Genomic DNA, 18,116 nt, shown 5'->3' on the forward strand with positions numbered 1-18,116 from the left:
GTATTTCTTTCTGACTCCTCACCTGCAAAAACCTCTTCACATTATGTTCTATCTGCTTCACATTTGTAATGTTTCCCCAACCGGCACGTGTGGGGCTAAAAAATTAAGCCAGTGCCAAAAACTGCAGTTACTCTGAAGGCCTCTTGAGGCAAGCTCCAAAAGTGAGTCAATCCCCATAGCCCCCCATGTTAAAATGCCCAACTTTACAGCAGAAATTAACACGCTTACAGCCTGAAACAAAAAACGTTTTTGATCTCTTTTGCTAATTTCAACACAACAACTGTACAGGGGGTGAATCTTTATGTAACTCACCCATTCAAATTTCATTAAGGCTTAAAGTTATGCATATTTATGGGTGGGCCAATTTGAGTGACAGGCTGTGTGAGGGGTGTCACTACAGTCTATGAGTTAGATCCACCCCTGTCTCCTCTGCAGCACCACCCTCTCATCCAAATATGGTGACTTCTAGCTTCAAAAATCCAAGATGGCACTCTTGAGCTTCAAAACAGGAGTCTACAAACCAATGGGTGACGTCAAGTTGAGTACGTCCAATATTCTTATACAGTCTATATGTTCCCCCCTCTGCAGGCATCACAGGCTACAGGGTGACAAGCACGCCCACCAACGGCCAGCGAGGAAACACCCTGGAAGAGTTTGCCCGAGCTGATCAGACCTCGGTCATGCTAGAGAGCCTGAATCCAGGGGCGGAGTACAACATCAGTGTCTTCACTACCAAGGGCCATTTGGAAAGTGTGCCTGTGTCCACGATTGTCACGCCAGGTATGAACCACCAGGAAAGCATTCATACAATAATAGGCATCAAACACATAACAGAAAAAACCTGAGTGTCTGTGAGAGAGAGGAGGAAAAAACAAGAGATGAATTTGCCACAAAAGGCTGGGTCGAAGTCAAACTGGAGCCAGTGTTTCACTTCCTGTCATTGCAATAATATTTTCATTATTCCCGCCCTTACAGTGTGTTCCTTTTCATGCTCTGGCACCTTTTCCCTACAAATGCATTGTTCTGGAAATAGGCGCAGTTTCAAAAAAAATGAAAAAAAGAAAGAAGCTTAAATAGAGAGGCAAACTCCCACCCTGTTCCGCTGGACCACCATGGGACCTTATTTCTAAAAAAAAAAGAAGCTGTCAAAGCTATTATGACTGAGAGGTTAGCAGAAAAATGCCCACACACACACACAATCAGCTGGAACAGAGCAACATCATAAGAATTGTATTCAAAGCTTTGTTTGTCCGCCAGCTCCATCAAAAATGTGTTGGTCTTTAGTGAGATGTAAAAAAGAGGCTTAAATCTCCTTGCAGCTGCAGAGTTGGGGGCTGATTCTCTGTTTGTTTTTAACAATGAACATCCCCTTTGTAAAAACACACTGTTTAATGCAGCTTTAATTATCATAACCTACTACTAACATGATCATTGGCACATGCATGGAAGTCATGTTTATTAATTGGGTGATGGTGAATTCTTTTTTTTTTTTATTTATTTTTTTAGCATGCCCAGATCAGCAGTATCAATCTGCCTTAATTACAAAGTAAACTGTGAATGTGAATTGTGAGCTTTAGTAATTTGTAATTATCTCTATCTAGCATGGCTTCTGTTATGCGCTGGATTTCTGACTGCTTTATTGGGAATGAAATGAATGTTTTTGATATAACTAATGTAATTATTATGGCTACTGGGTCTTTCTGTCTCTCTTGCTTGCGCTTTGCAACTGGCCTAACCCTTCCAGAAATCCCCACACCAAGTCACATTGACTTTGTCGACATTACTGACACCACCATCGGGCTGCGCTGGATCCCTCTGAACTATTCAACCATTACTGCTTACCGGATAACAGTGGTAACGTCAGGCGAGAGCTTGCCAATTTTTCAAGACATGGTGGATGCATCTGATGGGTATTACACGATTCGTGGTTTGGAGCCAGGCGTGGACTATGACATCAGTATCTTCACTGTAACAGAGGAGGGGGAAAGCGAGCCGACCACACAAACAAAGCAAACACAAGCTGGTGATTTAACTCTTTCACTCCATTCGTGGGAAGGGTTTGGGTTTTGATCTGAGAGAATAGATGAAGGCTCATGAACAACGCACATGATTAACTCAAACACTACAGTACATCAGTACATTTCAGAAATTTCCTTTATTTTGAATCACATTTCAAATCAGCATTTTAATGTTCCTTTTGTTTTTTTCTTGTGTTAGCTATAACTTTTAACCCCTCACTTTTCCAGCCATTCCTGCTCCCACCAACCTGCAGTTTAACGGGGTGGGTCCTGACCACATTAGGGTGACATGGACAGTCCCCCATGTTGCCAATCCAAGCGACATCTCCCGATTTGTTATCCGTTACCACCCTGTAGCTACAGACGATGACATCAAGGAGGTTAATGTTGGCGGAGGCACCAATACCTTCGTGCTGGAGAGTAAGACGCCTTTTAGATTGTTACTGTTTAAAAGTGTCTGAAAGAAAGCTGGATTTGTATTTTTAACTGTATACTAATCGCTCCACTTCCATAGATCTGCTGCCCAACACTGAATACCATATCAGTGTTTTGTGTGTGTACGGTGAGCGAGTGAGTGAACCAGCCACAGGGACTCAGAGGACAAGTGAGTATGACCCAAAGTGGGTGCCGAGAGACTTGTTAATGTCAGTTTTTGTATTATACATTTTTAATAGTGCTTTATTACATAGAAACAAAACATTGGACCTTATGCAGCAAAATTTTCATAAATTTCTCTTATATTTTCTCTTAATTTTTAGTGAAGAGAAAAAATATGGAAAGTCAACTTGAACATTCTTGTGCTGAATGATAACTCAATCATAAATTACTTTTTAGCATAGAGAACGATCTCTAAATAGATTGGCGTTACAGGATTAAAAAAAACAAACAGTAATAGAAATACATTTGTGATGCTATAAATGCCATGTCAGAATTTAGGAGAGGGATGAACAGTTAATAAATCTGCTGTAATCTGAGTCAATGGACCAAATTAAGTAGTATTTCTGTAGCCCTAATTTAACAATCCAGTCATTACTTAAAACATATAATAAACTAAATTTGATTATATGATATTCATGCTTTAAAAAAAATATTCTTTGAATCTAAAACTTATGTTTTCTTGCAATGGAAACAATTTCTGAACTGTAAAACTGTAAAAGAACGTGATTTTTCCATATACGAGTATCCTTTGGGAGTGGTTTGGTTAAATATAAAATAGTCCAGTGGTTTATGCCAGGTTTCAGTAAGACGGATAAAATGTAAGTTATTGTCTGTGATGAGTTCGTTTAAAACGAGACTTTTATTGTGGAGGGAACGGGTGTTAAAGAGGGCGAGTTTTAGGTGAGTCTGCTTTCTGATTGGTTGTGGATGATGCGGAACTGGACGGGGATTGGGTTGGATTATATCACGTGCTGTTTGCTGTGATGACGTTTTGGGAAAGTTGCGGAAGCGGCAGGACCAAACAGGCGGGAGTCGGAATGAAGTTTCGGGACGAGAGTAGCTCCATAGAAATTGTGGTTAAATAAACGAGCAGAGCATCTGTGAGGACGGGGGTGGAGGTCTGCGTGGTTGTGGATCCGTGGTGGAAGTAAAAAGCGGAGGCATGATGGAATATGGCGGCTGTGGGATCCGGCTGGGGAGCGGGGCGGAGGGGACTAGCTTGAGCTTGGAGCTAGTGGCTGGATCACCAGGCGCGGAGTTCAAAAGGAGCAACACCGTGAAGCTCAGGAGTATCCACCGGATAAACAGCAGCATGCCAGTGAGCTGAAAAAGAGGGAAAACCAGAGCCAGCAAAGCGGAGGACGGTAGGTGGTGGAAAAGCCGGGCGACACCGAGGCTGGGGAGCGGACAGAATAACCCAGGGAGATGCCTTACACGCCCGGGCTTCAACAGGAGCCCGCAGCGGTGAATGGGTAGAGGAATATCCAGTACGGGAGTCGGTAGAGAAACTTAGCACGGAGGGCAGAGATCGGGCCACGGATGATGTTATAAACCACCGAGGTTCATTGACAGGTGAAGCGGGATGGCGCGTGTGCTCTGTATGAATGGATATTAACAAAATCAGAACAAATAGAAACAAAATAAGAGAGCATTTGTTTATATATGGCTTCCAGCATGAGGCCCAGTATTTTCTCAGTAAAGATGTTTACAAACGTATCAAAACAGAAGACAGAAGCATTTAACATAAAAATCAGCAAATCACTGCATTTCAAAAACTTATTAATTATGCAACTGGCAGAAAAGATTTGTGGGCTCTGCTTTAGAACAGAACCAAAATAAAAGCAGAAAAAAATCATTCAGGTTGTCAGTCTTAAGCTGGGTTTGCATGTATTGTGCATATTTTGTGGGTGGGTATGGGGTGGTGACATGAAATACCATTGCTCTGAAGTGGTGCCATTGTTTATTAAGGTTTGGAAGGCACTGGATTATGACACCAGTACAGAAACAGTCTGAGTCAACAACCAGCAAATTGCTAAAAATGGATAATTTGTTTTGCCTTCTTTTTTTTTAATTTCCATCATCACTGCATGTAATATAAAATGTTTTCTTGCAGCTCTGGACTCTCCCACTGGTTTGGACTTCTCTGACATTCGCACCAACTCCTTCACCGTTCACTGGCTTGCTCCGACTGCTGTCATCACCGGCTACCGCATCCGCTATCAGAAGACAAGCGGCGGGCGGGCCAAGGATGAGAGGCTGCCCCCAACTAGGAACTACTTCACATTGACCGGACTGACACCAGAGACCGAGTATCTGATCTATGTGTACGCTGTCAGCCACAATCAGGAGAGTCAGCCTCTTACTGGCACACAGGCCACCAGTGAGTTCACTACTGGTTTCTGCCTTCACCTTTCCTTTCCTCCTCTAAGTGATGCTCATCAGCTGAATCCTGATCACAATAATTCTTTGTTTTTTTTAGTAATTTTACACCCTCTTCTTTTCTTCTCCAGTCTCTGATGCTCCCACTGACCTGGAGGTAACATCATCTACCCCCACCAGTATCACCATTCGCTGGGACGCCCCCTCTGTCACAGTGAAGAACTACAGGATCACCTATGGCAGCACAAGTCTGTATATTTTATGTCATAAAGGGATGTCCCGATCAAGTTTTTTTGCTCCCGATCTGAGTCATTTGAAAAAGTATCTGCCGGTACCGTGTCCCAATCTGACATTTGCATTTACCTGGATAATACAACTACACAATGCACACTTCAAGTACTTTAAAGATATTAAATTCAATCCATTGTATGTGCTTGACAGTTTACTGGCTCTGCAATGCAATACAAGAAAAAAAAAAGTCTGCATCCAAACAGTTCCTGAAGGTTTTTTTTGTTAATTTTATTTTTTCAAAATAACAAAGTCAACAGACTATAACATATTTATATATTATTTTATTTTTTTTAATACTTATTACAATTCCACTTAGTGTAAATGAACTAAGATATTTCTTCAGAAATAGCTTTCAAACCAACTAAGTCTAGCATTGTAATACGAGTTCAGTACACAGGGTGTCCGTGGCTGAGTGGATAAAGCAGGTGCTCTATGAATAAAGGCAGTGTCCTTGCTGCAGCAGTCTTGGGTTCAAATCCCATGCAAGGCTTTTTGCTGCGTGTTTTCCCCACTCTCTCTCTCTGCCTGTCACACTGTTGATCTGCCCTGTTTAATAAAAGGCTAAAATGCCAAAAAAATTATCTTTAAAAGTTCAGAAGACTATAAATGAGTTACATAATCACAATTTTACCTTAAAGTAGTGTTACAGTTGAATTTTAACATTCACAGTCACAACAAATAAAAAAAGAAAGTTCACTAAAAAGGGACCACAAAAATTAGCGGCATTACAATAAAAACGTAAAATCTGCTGCAAATCATGCTCTGCCTTGTGCATGCTCAAAATAACCGATCTGGATCAATTAAAAATGCGTTGATCAGGCCAGAACCCATCCTTCCGGTCTGATCGGGACATCCCTAATGTCATGTTTTCCTCTGAACCTCAGTCATATTCGGAGCATGACCCTCTGCCCTTCTTCATTGTCCTTCTAGGTGGCGAGACTCCTCAAGAGTTCACAATCCCAGGCACTCAAACCACCGCCACCATCACCGGTCTGAATCCCGGTACCGACTACACCATCACGGTCTATGCTGTTACAGGAAGAGGAGACAGCCCTTCCTCCAACACCGCGGTCTACATCACACACAGAACTGGTACAGCAATGTGAACAAAAATTATCCTGAAAAAAAAAAAAAAAGTTGAGGTCCTAAAATGAAACCGTGTTTTATGTCTGTCTCTTCTGTAGATACCGAGCCCCCCACTGACATGCGTCTGACCGATGTGAGTGACAACGCCATCACAGTGCGCTGGTCTCCTGCTCAGGGGCCAATCAAAGGCTACAGAATCACTAGTGTTCCCAAGAATGGACTGGGACCCTCCTACTCTGAGGTTGTGGCCCCTGGTAAGACAGACTGAAGAAAAAAAAACGTAAACTGTATTTTAGATTTTTTCCGACATAGTTCCCTCTTCTCATTGACTCCTTTCCTGCTCCTCTGTTACAGATCAGACTCAGATGACGTTCACAGGTCTGATGCCCACTGTGGAGTATGTTGTGAGTGTCTACGCCCTGGGAAATGATGGACAACCGTCTTCCCCTGTGGTGGAAAATGCTATCACTGGTAAGTTTGACTCAATTCAGTGAAAAACGATCAAAGGAAGACTGCAGCTGGGGATTGTTTTGCCTAAAGTGTTACTCTCTGTCAGCATTTTTCAGTGCATTAAAGTAACTGGTTGACTGGAATCACCTTTAGTTCTTTGTGATATCTTTACGTCATCTTAACAAAAAACCTGTTTTCCACAGTCAGGGTGAGGGAAATTCATTTTCCCAGCTGGATTTCTCTCGGAGGAACCAGGTTTTTAACAGAACATTTTAAACTCGACAGCATAAACATTTTAAATAGGTCCGTATGTATTTCCTCTTGGAATATTTTGTAGTATATGTGAATGACAGCAGTTAACAGGATGTTGCATAGCAATGCAAATTATGACATGATGTCGCACTAACAACAAGCACTTCCACACATTCTACACACATTCTACACACTTCTGCACAATTAAGTCAAAATACTTTTTTTTAAAGATTTTTTTTGGCATTTTAGCCTTTATTAGATGGGACAGATCAGTAGTATGACAGGGGGAGAAAGAGTGGGGATAACATGCAGCAAAGGGCCTCAAGCAGGAGTTGAACCCAAGGCTGCTGCAGCAGTGACACTGCTTTTATTTATGGAGCACCTGCTTTATCCACTCAGCCACCAACACCACAAGTCAATGTTCAGTTTTTTTTAAGATCTTTTATAGCATTAGAGGTGCTTCACTGCTCAGAGCTGAAATCGATTCCCCCTGTCTTCTTCCTCTCCTGCAGCTATGGATCATCCCAAGGACCTGACCTTCTCTGACATCGACTCTACCTCCATGCGAATCACTTGGGACAGTCCAGACGGCACGGTGACATCATACCGCGTCCTGTACTCCAGCCCAGAAGAGAGCGAGAGGGAGCTGCATCCGGCACCCAAACGTGACCAGGACACTGTGGTGCTGAGAAACCTTCGCCCTGGGACAGAGTACACTGTTAAAGTCATCGCCCTCCATGACCGCACACCCAGCAAACCCTTGGTGGGAACCCAGGCCACAGGTAAAAATACATAGAAAACATCACACACACTCAACAACACATTCATGACCCACAGGGTTCACACGGTTGTGGAAAATCTGAAAAAGTCATTTAACAGGCCGGGAAAAGTCACCGAACTAGTAAAAATCATTGAAAATTTTGGAAAAATCATTGAAATTTATTGTGTCTAATGAATTACATTACATTAATGTAACATTATGGAATTTATTTTCTGCAGCTGACGACGTAACATAGCTATAATATGCATTGACGTGTAACAGCGTTTTTTTGTTAATTTTTTGTCTTATTAAGAGGTTTAAATGACGTCTTCTCCTCTGTGATTTTGTTTTGTTTTGTAAAATTTTTGCCTTTTTAAAAAGAAGTCTTTGCCAATTTTATTTCTAAAACTTTAAAAAAAATGTAAAATTTTTGAAATGCATGTATTCTTTAAAAAATGCCAAATTGACACCATTTACCATAACCAGAAACTGTAAAAACAGAAATTACTGTTGGATATTCACATTTCCAATGGCCCTTGAACACATCATCTGGGATGCTGAAATTTTGTATGAATAGAGTTTGAAAAACGCAAGGCAAATATGGAAAGCAAGTCATGGAAAAGTTGTGAAATTTTGGTCGATGACTGTGTGAACCTAAGCTGTTCATTACCTAACTCCAATTCTAAATGTGTTTTTGCTATCTCAGTGATCCCCGCCCCTACCAACCTGTTGATCTCAGACATCGGTCCCTCTACCTTCACTGTGTCGTGGCGAGCCCCCAATGCACGCCTGTCAGGCTACCGTGTGGTCGTCAACCCCAAGAACGTTAACGGCCCGACTAAAGAGTTGAACGTCGCTCCAGACACCACACGTGTTGTCGTACCAGGACTCATGGTAACAAGAGTTCTTATCTCAGTATTTATTTACATGGATTCACTGTCAGTAAGTAAATATCAAATGTATGTCTGCGTATCATAGGTGGCAACCACATACCAGATACACGTCTACGCGCTGAAGAACTCCGTCACCAGCAGACCTCTGGAAGGAGAGACGTCGACACTGGAAGGTAACTGGCTGCATAATAAATGAACACATTTCCAGTCACTGCATGTTAGTCTTCACTGCTCTGTTTAATGTTTGTTTTCTCTCCTCCTCAATACAGATGTAAGTCCTCCCCGGCGTGTGCGCATTTCTGATGTGAAGGATACTTCTTTCACACTGACCTGGCGCTCCAAGGTGGAAACCATCACTGGTTTCCTTATTGAAGCCACACCCCTTGGTGGATCACAACCCACCATCAGCAGGACCATCCCAGGACAGGCAGCCACCTACACTCTCACAGGTACAACACACCCTCCTGCTGAACTCACCTGTAATAAAAAGGTGGAATCAGTTTACAGATGTAAGTTTTGAAAGTGTGACTTTACTGTTTTTTTGGGGGTTTTTTTAAGGTCTGCAGCCTGGCACCACGTACTCCGTTAACCTGTATACTCTGAATGGCAACACCAGGAGTGCTCCATTTACTCTCATCATTCAAACAGGTACTATGGTAATCTATATTTGCTTCACTGTGAATACATTTTAGGCTTCATAATGAGGACTCAGAGGAAAAAGTGTAAAAGATTTAGGTAGGTTAGGAGGATTTAGTAACATCAGGTGTTGAGGATTGCATATTGCAACCAGCTGAAACTTACTCCCGCTTAAGATTCCTTTTTACTGAAAGCCAAATTAAAAAAGTCAAAGTATAGTATGTCATTTAAAAAAATGCAACAAAATGTCATAGTACAGTATGACAGGAAAGTGCCATTAAGTTATAGTATAGTATGCAATAACAAATACCATAAAATGTCCTAGTATTATACCGCCATTAAAAATTGCAATACAAAGTCATTGTGCAGGAAAGATAAGACGAAGACACTGAGACAAGCTGAGTCGAGTTTGTTTAAAACAAAAATCCCATTCCGATCAAGCTCCCAGCTAACAAGTTGGCAAAAGCTAACTGCCTAACCACAATACGTTCCAAACTCAATACCCCAGAATCCCTTTCTCTCAACTCTGAACTCTGCTTCTTATAGGAGCAGCAGTCTTTGATGAATGTCTCTTTAACGTCTCTAAAATGTGGGTCACCACATTCGCACAGCAAGTAATAAAAAATGCCGCAATGTTTTAGTAGAGCACTCCCAAACTGATAGAGTACTCTTTAAATCAGATCAAAAATGAAAAATGCAGCTGTAGCATTTGACATAAATCACAACTGTAAGCCAACAGTGCACACACAGCAACAACAAGCAAACCGACGACCTAACATCATTTTTTTCTTCACAGCTGAACCAGTGGTCCAGGCTCCCACCAACCTGCAGTTCACATCTCTGACCCCCACATCCATCTCCTTCACCTGGCAGCCACCTGCCACACACATCACAGGATACTACGTCACCTACGAGGAGTCAGGAGGAGCACCACGAGAGCTCATCCCACGACCCCACCACGGCCAGAACTACGCCACCATATCTGGTATGCACTTGTCATACATGCATATTTACACTAATATAACATTTGTCAGATTATTTAATTTAGCTTCAGCGTGTTTTATCTTCATTTCCATTCTGGTTTAAAAAACAGTATTATATGTATGCGAAGCTTAACACAGGTTATATAATTCTCTTACGTGTAATCACGAGTCAACCCACTTGTTCCACCACATGATAATTATTCCTCTCCTCAGGCTTGAGACCAGCCACAGAGTACATTATCAAGATCATCGCCATCCACAACACAAAGAGGAGCACACCTCTGGAGGGCAGGATCAGGACTCGTGAGTGTTTTGTGACTTCCACTCTGTCCAGTGACAAATGTGATGGTAAAGGTGATGCATTCAAATGATGTGATAAAGTGCCTAAATTCAAACTTGTTTCGGGTAAACATCCTATAAAAGGTAATTATTTGAGTGGCAGCTTCAATCTGCTGTGCTGAAAAAAAAATGTTTGGCAGCTCAGAGATAAACTGTGCAGTCATGAGCGATAGGCTCCTAAAACAATAATACCCCGTTTTATTTTGAATGCCGCAAAAATGTCATTCAAAATATTTGTGTGTTTGTAATGCTGCATTGAGACACACTTTGCCATGAAGTAATCCCCCAGCGATCTGTCGCCTCCTGTTGGCTGAGATGCATTACTGCAGCTCTGCTTTACCCCCTCCCTCATCTAACCTGCTTGCTTCCCTAACCCCGTCTCTCCCGCCCAGAACCAGAGTCCTTGCTTCCGCTGCCTCTGCCCCACCGCCCTGGAGGTGTTGATGTGCTGGATGTGCCTGAAACTGACTTGGACAACACAGTCCAGGTAGTGGGCAACAATAACCAGGATGGGCATAGTGGTCAGAGCCAGAATGTGGAGTACACAGAATACAACAACAACGGAGACAACTACAGATATAATGGGAACAGTGGCAACCCACAGTCTCCCTATGGGCAAGTTCGTGAGCCCCTGGTCTTTGTGCCCCTTCCTGATGCAGAGGGCCGCAGGCTGCCCATCCTGAGGCTTAACGTGCCGGTCGGCTCCTTGTTTGTTAATGAGACGGGAGTGCCGCAGGAGGCCCAAACTCAGACCACCATCTCCTGGAAGCCTTACAAGCAGAGCAACGCCTACCTGGTGTCCTGCCATCCTCTCACACACTTAAACGAGAAGATGTTCCAGGTAAGTTTTCAATCCCAGCCCATCATAAAGAATGTTATCTATCAGCCATATTAGATAAAATGTCACGTACAAACATTGTCTCTCTCCCCTTGTCCAGATCAGGCTGCCAGGCACAGCCACCACTGCCACCCTGATAGGACTCTCCCCCGGAGCCAACTACAATGTGATCGTGGAGGCTCTGATGGGGGCGCTCAAACACAAGATACTGGAGCAGGTCGTCACGGCTGGGAACACAAGTAAGCATCCAACAGCAACTGCTGTGTAAAAAACCAGGCTGAAAAAGTCTAAAATTTAGTGTAAATCAACTCCTACTAATTAATGAACAACTTTTATTACCCCAGTGGCCTTTTTTTCCAAAGGAAGTTCATTCAAAAGGGAGCAGCAGTTACTCTGACTAATCAATCTTCAAACAACTTAGTGGTGCACATTTTTATCATATTTTCTCCACACATCTTCCACCAGTTCCAGAGGGAGTGCCCTCCACAAAGGATCAGTGTTATGATGCTTTTACTGCAACTTACCATGATGTTGGTGGTGAGTGGGAGCGCATGTCTGAGACAGGATTCAAGCTGTGGTGCAAGTGCTTGGGGCTGGGAAGTGGCCACTTCAGATGTGATTCATCCAGTAAGTTTTTTGGGTTTTTTTCCCCTTGGAATATAGATGGAATTTGGTTATATTTCACATTGTTTCTCTAACTATTTTTATTGTGTCCGTCATTAGAGTGGTGCCATGACAATGGCAACAACTATCGCATTGGAGAGAAGTGGGATCGCCGTGCAGACAATGGACACTTGATGAGCTGCACTTGCTTAGGAAATGGCAAAGGAGAGTTCAAGTGTGAACCACGTAAGGCCTCTTAATATCCCAAAATATGTTCTACAAATAGTGGGAACGAGTTGCATTATGAATTTCAATGTGTATATATGCCCAAACAGATGACTCCGTGTGCTACGATGATGGAAGAACTTACCAGGTGGGAAACCAGTGGCAGAAGGAGTACATGGGCGCCATTTGCACCTGCACATGCTTTGGAGGACAGCAGGTACGACACATCAGCCTCACTTTGGGTCTTTAGTGTAAATTTACCAGTAGTATGACTTTTTTATGCTATTTTTGACGACATGTTGTAATGTAGTATGTCTTTTTTATGGTATTTTGGAGGACATGCTATCATATGACTTTTTCTGCCATTTTGGATGACATAATATACAATGATGTTTTTGTAATATTTTGAACGACATAGTAAACTAAAGTTGTTGGCTAAACTTTAAATGTGCCATGATGTACATTTGGTGTCATCAGGGTTGGCGCTGTGAGAACTGCCGCCGGCCGGGTGGTGATGTTGATGCCAGTCTGCTCCAGCCTGTTAGATATGGAAACACACTGCGCGTGAGTCCGATTTATATAAAATAATGTGGACATAATGTTGTTTTTCAGCCCATGTGTACTATAAATTGAATTTATTTGCTATACGATAATACAAAAATTACTTTCCACACGTATTATTTTTTTCTTTTCAATATCAATTAGTAAGTGTTACTTGCATATCAACTGACCTCCTTTTAGGAAACCAATGAACAGTGTTCTGGATTCTGATGAAAACACAGGATTGTTTGTGACCTTACTTCTTCATCTCTTCATCTCTTCCTTTAGAATATTCATTGCCCCATTGAGTGCCTCCGACCAGACCTGCTGGCAGATCAAATTGCTCCTCAAAATCCTCGGGAGTAAAAAGATGGGACGTCTGCTTTGCTCCGTCATCGTCCAAACGCTGCACTGTCTCACCATGTTAAGCCATGCTGTCTGCAACTGAACTAACTTTCTTATCACTTTCTGACACACGTTTAGCCAAAGATGTTACACTGCTGCCTGATCAAAGTGATCCTCCTCTAAAGCCAGTCTTTTCACTGTCGAGTGACGAGTCTTTAAATTCACTTTCTATTGGAAAATGAAGACTCCTGCCATTTTCTTTTTTCAATGATGTTCCCCTCCACATGCTTGTGTGTTTGCCTCAGTGGAATTAATTTGGGTCTTGGAACCGGTCAGATTTATATACTTCTCAAATTGGCATTTGTTTTCCAGTTAGATTATGAAAGTATTTCCTTCACGGAACAGAAACTGTCAGAAAGTAAGCACTGTGTTAAAGAAAGCAAATGCAGTTATTAACAATTAGAGCCCGGCCGATATAGGATTTTTGAGACCGATACCAATTTCATGGTGGAAAAATCCAGCGATTACCAATATGTCAACCGATATAGTGAATTTTTAAGCTGGAATGAAAATAGATCATTTTTATGTCAACTGTGCACTCATTGTGCACCGATATGACTATGCAAGAGTACTAAGAAGGCTGCTTTCTTGAATAAACAACTTTTGTTTAACAATTTACACATTGAACATTACATACAAACAAAAAAAAAAAGAATAAATGAAAATAAAACTGTTCTCTAAATATAACACCACAGAGAGGGTACAAAAAGCCACTAAATAGCGATAAAGTCAGCACGTTAGTAGTCCTCTCCTTTCGTCACCCTGGGACCATAGATAATTTTATTCATTTGCAAAATGACGGGGCCATTGTTAATTAACTTAACAGTTATATTTTAATGTGGCTTTCTGTGAAAACTATCTGCTTCTCAACCTTCAGAGTGCCAAGAAAAGTGTAAACAATGGAGCCTATATAACTATTAACTAACTGTATAATGAAACCATTTCTAAACCACCCAAGGTTTTCTTATCGCTGCTTATCGGTAAAAATATACGTCCCTACCGATATGCTCCGATATTTCCCTGAAAGGCTAATATTGGCTGATTATATTGGCAAACTGATATATTGGTCGGGCTCTATTAACAATGTTGGAATTTTCCATGAAAATGTGTTTCTTTTCTGTAGCCCTTCTTCTATTACTGAGGGGTCGCACTGTGTGTGATTGACACAATCGGATTTCTAATGTCTTGTTACTAATTTATCCCTTTCAATCAAAGTGTGAATGTGTGAACTGGGATGTGAGAATTTGAACTGTTCTATTTTTGTACTTTGTTATCCATTCCAAAGTTGTTTCTACCTTTTGACAAAAAGAAGTCCCTTATTTTAATAAAGCTGGAGAGATCCTGAAACCGAACAGAAAAAGAAATATGTATTGCTCTTTTAGACGACATGCTTTACTATGACTTTTTACTATTTGATTTTTTTAACTATGCATTTAATCATGACTGGTTTTCTGCTGATTTGGACTTCAAAATATACTATAACTTGTTAGTAAAATAATACATTATAACGCCCAACAAGATCATAATATAGTGAGTTGAAAAAACGCAATACTGTAGTATGGGCAAAAATGTCGAAATATAACATGTCCAAAAAACACCTCAAAACAGCATAAAATTGCATGCTGAGATACGCCATAGTGTAGAATGTTGCAAAAACGGCCAAAAATACCATAATATGGCATGTCGAAAAATGACAAAGAAAAAAAAAGAAAATGTAATATTCAAGTATTGCATTTTCCGTCATTCTATTCTATGGCGAATCTTGGCACAAGATGTTTTCAGCTATTTTTGGGACGTTATATTTTGCCATTTTTTTGCCATACTAAAGCCTTGGTTTTCTGTCATTTTTCAGCAAGCTATATCATGGTGTTTTTGGACGTTTTTGCAACATATTATGCTATGTCGTGTCTTGGCATGTTGGTTTGTTTGGTTTTTCATACTAAAGATCCTAGGGGAGGGACCAGACAAAGTGTAGCGCACCAGCCCCCTTGTGATGAGTTACATAAATGGTTCAACGTTTCCTGCAGATCACCCCCTACACCACCCCCCCACCACCCCACGATGGCGAGCGTCTGGTGGCTGGGCCTTTACCCATGGGGCCTGGCCGAAAGAGGTAATGTGGGACCTCCTTCCTGTGGGCTCACCACCCATAGGAGGGGCCAAAGGGGTCGGGTGCAATGCAAGTTGGGCGGAAGCCAAAGGCGGGGACTTAAGCGGTCCGATTCTAAGCTTCTTCTGGGGATTCCCTCGCTCTGCTGGGGGACTCAATGCTCAAGTTGGCAACAAAGGTGAGACCTGGAGGGGCGTGATCGGGAGGAATGCCCCCCCCCCGATCTGAACCCGAGTGGTGTTCTGTTATTGGACTTCTGTGCTTGCCATAGATTGCCCATAGCGAACACCATGTTCAGACATAAGGGTGTCCATATGCGCACTTGGCATCAGGTAACCCTAGCCGCAGTTCGATGATTGACTTTGTAGTCGTGTCGTTGGTTTTGCGGCTGCATGTCTTGGACACTCGGGTGAAGAGAGGGGCGGAACTGTCAACTGATCACCATCTGGTGGTGAGTGGTCGTGGCAGCAACACCCCAACCCGTTGATGGACACCAGCGGTGAGGGATGCCATCAAGCTGAACAGGGAGTCCTATCGGACCTTCTTGGCTTGTGGGACTCTGGAGGCAGCAGACCGATACCGGCAGGCCAAGCGGAGTGCAGCTACGGAGGTCGCCGAGGCAAAAATCCGGGCGTGGGAGGAGTTTGGTGAGGCCATGGAGAGCGACTTCCGGACGGCTTCAAAGAGGTTCTGGAACACCATCCGGTGTCTCAGGAGGGGGAAGCAATGCTCTGTCAACACTGTGTATGGTGGGGACGATGCACTGCTGACCTCGACTTGGGACGTTGTGGATCGTTGGAAGAAATACTTCGAAGACCTCCTCAATCCCACCGACACGCCTTCCAGTGAGGAAGCAGGGCCTGGGGACTCGGGAGTAGGCTCTCCCATCTCTGGGGCTGAGGTTGCTGAGGTGGTCAAAAAGCTCCTCGGTGGCAGGGCCCCAGGGGTGGATGAGATCCACCCAGAGTTCCTTAAGGCCCTGGATGTTGCCTCTGGACTGGCAGACCAGGGGCCGGAGGGTGTGTTCCAACTATAGGTCACACTCCTCAGCCTCCCTGGTAAGGTCTATTCGGGGTACTGGAGAGGAGGGTCTGCCTGATAGTCGAACCTCGGATTCAGGAGGAGCAATGCAGTTTTCGTCCTCGTCTTGGAACTGTGGACCAGCTCTGGACCCTTGGCAGGATCCTTTGGGGTGCATGGGAGTTTGCCCAAACAGTCCACATGTTCATTGTGGACTTGGCAAAGCCATTTGCCCGTGTCCCTCAGGGAGTCCTGCCAGGGCTGCCCTTTGTCACCGATTCTGTTCATAACTTTTATGGACAGAATTTCTAGGCGCAGCCAGGGCCTTGAGGGGGTCTGGTTTGGTGACCTCAGGATTGGGTCGCTGATTTTGCAGATGATGTGGTGCTGTTGGCTTCATCAGACTGTGACCTTCAGCTCTCACTGGATCGGTTTGCAGCCGAGTGTGAAGCGGCTGGAATGAGAATCAGCACCTCCAAATCCAAGGCCATGGTTCTCAGCCGGAAAAGGGTGGAGTGCCCTCTCCAGATCGGGGCAGAGAACCTGCCCCAAATGGAAGAGTTTAAGTACCTCGGGGTCAGGCAGATCGGTGTAGCGTCTGCAGTAATGGGGATTCTGCACTGATTTGTTGTGGTGAAGAGGGAGCTGAGCCGAAAGGCAAAGTTAGTATTTCTCCCTGATGCCTCTCTGGTGAGGTGTTCAGGGCACGTCCCACTGTAAGGAGACCCCGAGGAAGACCCAGGACACGCTAGAGAGACTATGTCTCTAAGCTGGCCTGGGAACGCCTTGGGATCCCCCAGAAGAAGCTGGAAGAAGTGTACAGGGAGAGGGAAGTCTGGGCTTCCCTGCTTAGGCTGCTGCCCCCATGACCTGACCCCAGATAAGCAGTAGAAAATGGATGGATGGATGGATGCCATACTATAGCCTTGCCTTTTCGGTCATTTTTTCAACATGCTATATCATGGTGTTTTTCGTGTTTATTGCAACATACTATGCTATGGTGTGGCTTGGTACGCTGTTTGAGGCTTTTTTGTGGTCTTTTCAGCTGTTTTTGGAACATGTCCTATTTTGACATTTTCGCAATACTATAGCCTTGCTTTTTTGATGATCTTTTTAACATACTATTTTATTGGGTTTTGGACTGTTTGGGGATGTTTTGTCAACACTGTATACTAAAACAAGACTCTACATGCTAAACTAATCGGGTTTCAGCTGTTTTTCGGACATGACAAATTTTGACATTGCCATGCTATAGCCTTGCTTTTTTCGTCATTTTTTCAACATGATAATTTATGGGTTTTTGGACCGTTTTAAGGGTTTTTTTCAATACTGTAAACTATAGCATGCCTCTACATGCTATCCTAAGTCGTTTTCAGCTCTTTTTTGGACATGTCAAATTTTGACATTTTTGCCACCTTGCTTTTTTGGTCATTTCATCAACATGCTATTTTACTGGTTTTCGGGACATTTGTGGATGTTTTTTCAAAATTGTATACCATAACATGCTTCTACATTCTATACTGAGGGGTTTTCAGACGTTTTTAGGATGCCTTGCCTTGCTGTTTTGGTCATTTTTTAAATGTGCAATTTTATGGGTTTTGGGGTCGTTTTTATATGTTTTTTCAACACTGTATACTATAACAGGCCTCTACACTCTACATTTTTTTGTCATACGATATTAAACTGTTTTAGACTGTTTTTGCATCATTCTATGCTATGGTGTGTCTCGACACGCTCTTTAATGTAGTTTTTAGTAGATTCAGCTGTTTTAGGGAAATGTCGTTTAGTCACATTTTTTCCATACTATACGCTTGCTTTTTTGGTCAGTTTTTCGACACGCCATAGCATAC

The 18,116-nt window shown here is 42.9% G+C and overlaps 1 protein-coding gene across 3 annotated transcripts in view; it reads left to right on the plus strand.

Annotated features, from left to right (window-relative positions):
• Window positions 1-14,488, plus strand: part of fn1b (fibronectin 1b) — a 31,221-nt gene extending 16,733 nt beyond the window's left edge. For 2 of the 3 annotated variants that reach the window (XM_042493028.1, XM_042493035.1), the window contains 23 exons: window positions 589-780; window positions 1,745-2,023; window positions 2,247-2,438; window positions 2,533-2,622; window positions 4,570-4,836; window positions 4,967-5,083; window positions 6,057-6,218; window positions 6,311-6,466; window positions 6,567-6,683; window positions 7,427-7,696; window positions 8,381-8,568; window positions 8,653-8,740; window positions 8,837-9,016; window positions 9,126-9,215; window positions 10,000-10,188; window positions 10,400-10,489; window positions 10,918-11,366; window positions 11,464-11,602; window positions 11,829-11,990; window positions 12,087-12,212; window positions 12,302-12,408; window positions 12,669-12,755; window positions 13,020-14,488. In XM_042493028.1, coding sequence (XP_042348962.1) covers window positions 589-780; window positions 1,745-2,023; window positions 2,247-2,438; window positions 2,533-2,622; window positions 4,570-4,836; window positions 4,967-5,083; window positions 6,057-6,218; window positions 6,311-6,466; window positions 6,567-6,683; window positions 7,427-7,696; window positions 8,381-8,568; window positions 8,653-8,740; window positions 8,837-9,016; window positions 9,126-9,215; window positions 10,000-10,188; window positions 10,400-10,489; window positions 10,918-11,366; window positions 11,464-11,602; window positions 11,829-11,990; window positions 12,087-12,212; window positions 12,302-12,408; window positions 12,669-12,755; window positions 13,020-13,097 — 3,815 coding nt within the window. In that variant the 3' untranslated portion in view covers window positions 13,098-14,488. The remainder of the gene's footprint in view (window positions 1-588; window positions 781-1,744; window positions 2,024-2,246; window positions 2,439-2,532; window positions 2,623-4,569; window positions 4,837-4,966; window positions 5,084-6,056; window positions 6,219-6,310; window positions 6,467-6,566; window positions 6,684-7,426; window positions 7,697-8,380; window positions 8,569-8,652; window positions 8,741-8,836; window positions 9,017-9,125; window positions 9,216-9,999; window positions 10,189-10,399; window positions 10,490-10,917; window positions 11,367-11,463; window positions 11,603-11,828; window positions 11,991-12,086; window positions 12,213-12,301; window positions 12,409-12,668; window positions 12,756-13,019) is intronic. The other variant, XM_042493044.1, reaches the window with a different exon arrangement.
• The last annotated feature ends 3,628 nt before the right edge of the window (window positions 14,489-18,116 follow it).

The sequence above is a fragment of the Plectropomus leopardus genome, chromosome 1 (assembly GCF_008729295.1).
Source record: "Plectropomus leopardus isolate mb chromosome 1, YSFRI_Pleo_2.0, whole genome shotgun sequence".
Lineage (NCBI taxonomy): Eukaryota > Metazoa > Chordata > Actinopteri > Perciformes > Serranidae > Plectropomus > Plectropomus leopardus.